Source organism: Propithecus coquereli, unplaced genomic scaffold (assembly GCF_000956105.1).
Source record: "Propithecus coquereli isolate 6110/MARCELLA unplaced genomic scaffold, Pcoq_1.0 Scaffold18, whole genome shotgun sequence".
Taxonomy (NCBI): domain Eukaryota; kingdom Metazoa; phylum Chordata; class Mammalia; order Primates; family Indriidae; genus Propithecus; species Propithecus coquereli.
The window spans coordinates 9668001-9668948 of record NW_012142745.1 but is presented as its reverse complement, the minus strand read 5'-3'; the positions used below and the strand labels follow the sequence as shown (position 1 = coordinate 9668948).

The 948-nt window shown below is 44.5% G+C and overlaps 1 protein-coding gene across 1 annotated transcript in view; it reads right to left on the bottom strand.

Moving 5' to 3' along the window:
- DAW1 (dynein assembly factor with WDR repeat domains 1) overlaps nt 1-948 on the bottom strand; it is an 89465-nt gene that overhangs the window by 39091 nt on the left and 49426 nt on the right. Inside the window, exon 4 of the mRNA XM_012642474.1 lies at nt 589-711. Within this exon, the coding sequence (XP_012497928.1) occupies nt 589-711 (123 nt within the window). The remainder of the gene's footprint in view (nt 1-588; nt 712-948) is intronic.

Below are 948 nucleotides of genomic sequence, written 5' to 3'. Positions count from 1 at the left end.
GGGAAGAGAATACCCACACTAGTGGGTAGCCTAGTTGCTACACACATTCAGAGTGCCAGGGGTATCAGCCGTATGTCATGTGGAAAGAGAGAGAACAATGGTTAATCTACTGAATCAGTTAACTAGAGGTTGGTTTTTAAACGCTTCTGTTGTACTTGCTACTTTTTATTTAGCATGTTACCACACCCCGCCTTTTCCCCTACCTGGCAAGCCCGTAAAGTAACTTCCCCACGAAATAAACCATGTTATGCATGTCGCATTCCCCAAAGGCAGCAGCCCAGGGCTGCACATCAGCAGGAACTGCCTGCCGGGGACCTCCCAAGGGCCAGAGTCGGCTCTTGCTTGGGTGTGAACTCGTCACCACTGCGCGATCCTGGGAAGGGTCCCTGAACTTTGTATTCTATATGAGGATGGTAATACCCATCCCGAAGGCTCTTCTGAGCATTGAAGGAGGTATTAAAAAGGCTTCCAAAGCACATACCCAGAACTCAAAAAGTTTTTAATCCTCTGCCTCTTCCCTTACTCCTCCAATAGATGGAGGGATGAATACATGAATGAATGAAGAAACAAGCAAATGGATGGACAAACCCATAAGGATTGTTGAACGCTATGGCGTACACCACATTCCTGTGGCCCTCCAGGGTGTGCAGCTCCTCTCCAGACGCGGTGTCCCAGAGCTTGCACGTGCGGTCATAGCTCCCTGTGATGAAGCTGACACAAGAAATGTGAGCGTGTTGCAGGAGGAGAATGGCAGTGTTAATACAGACTTCACTTCTTACCTTCAGGATAATAACTCCATTTATTTTGTCTTTTACAATAGAAATTATGTATACACAACAGTTAAATTGAGAACAATATATAAATCCTTTAACTTAGAAACTAATTAGTGCATCAATTTTATCTCAAACCCAAAAAGGAGTCACGAAATAGAGTAATCTTTCTAATAAT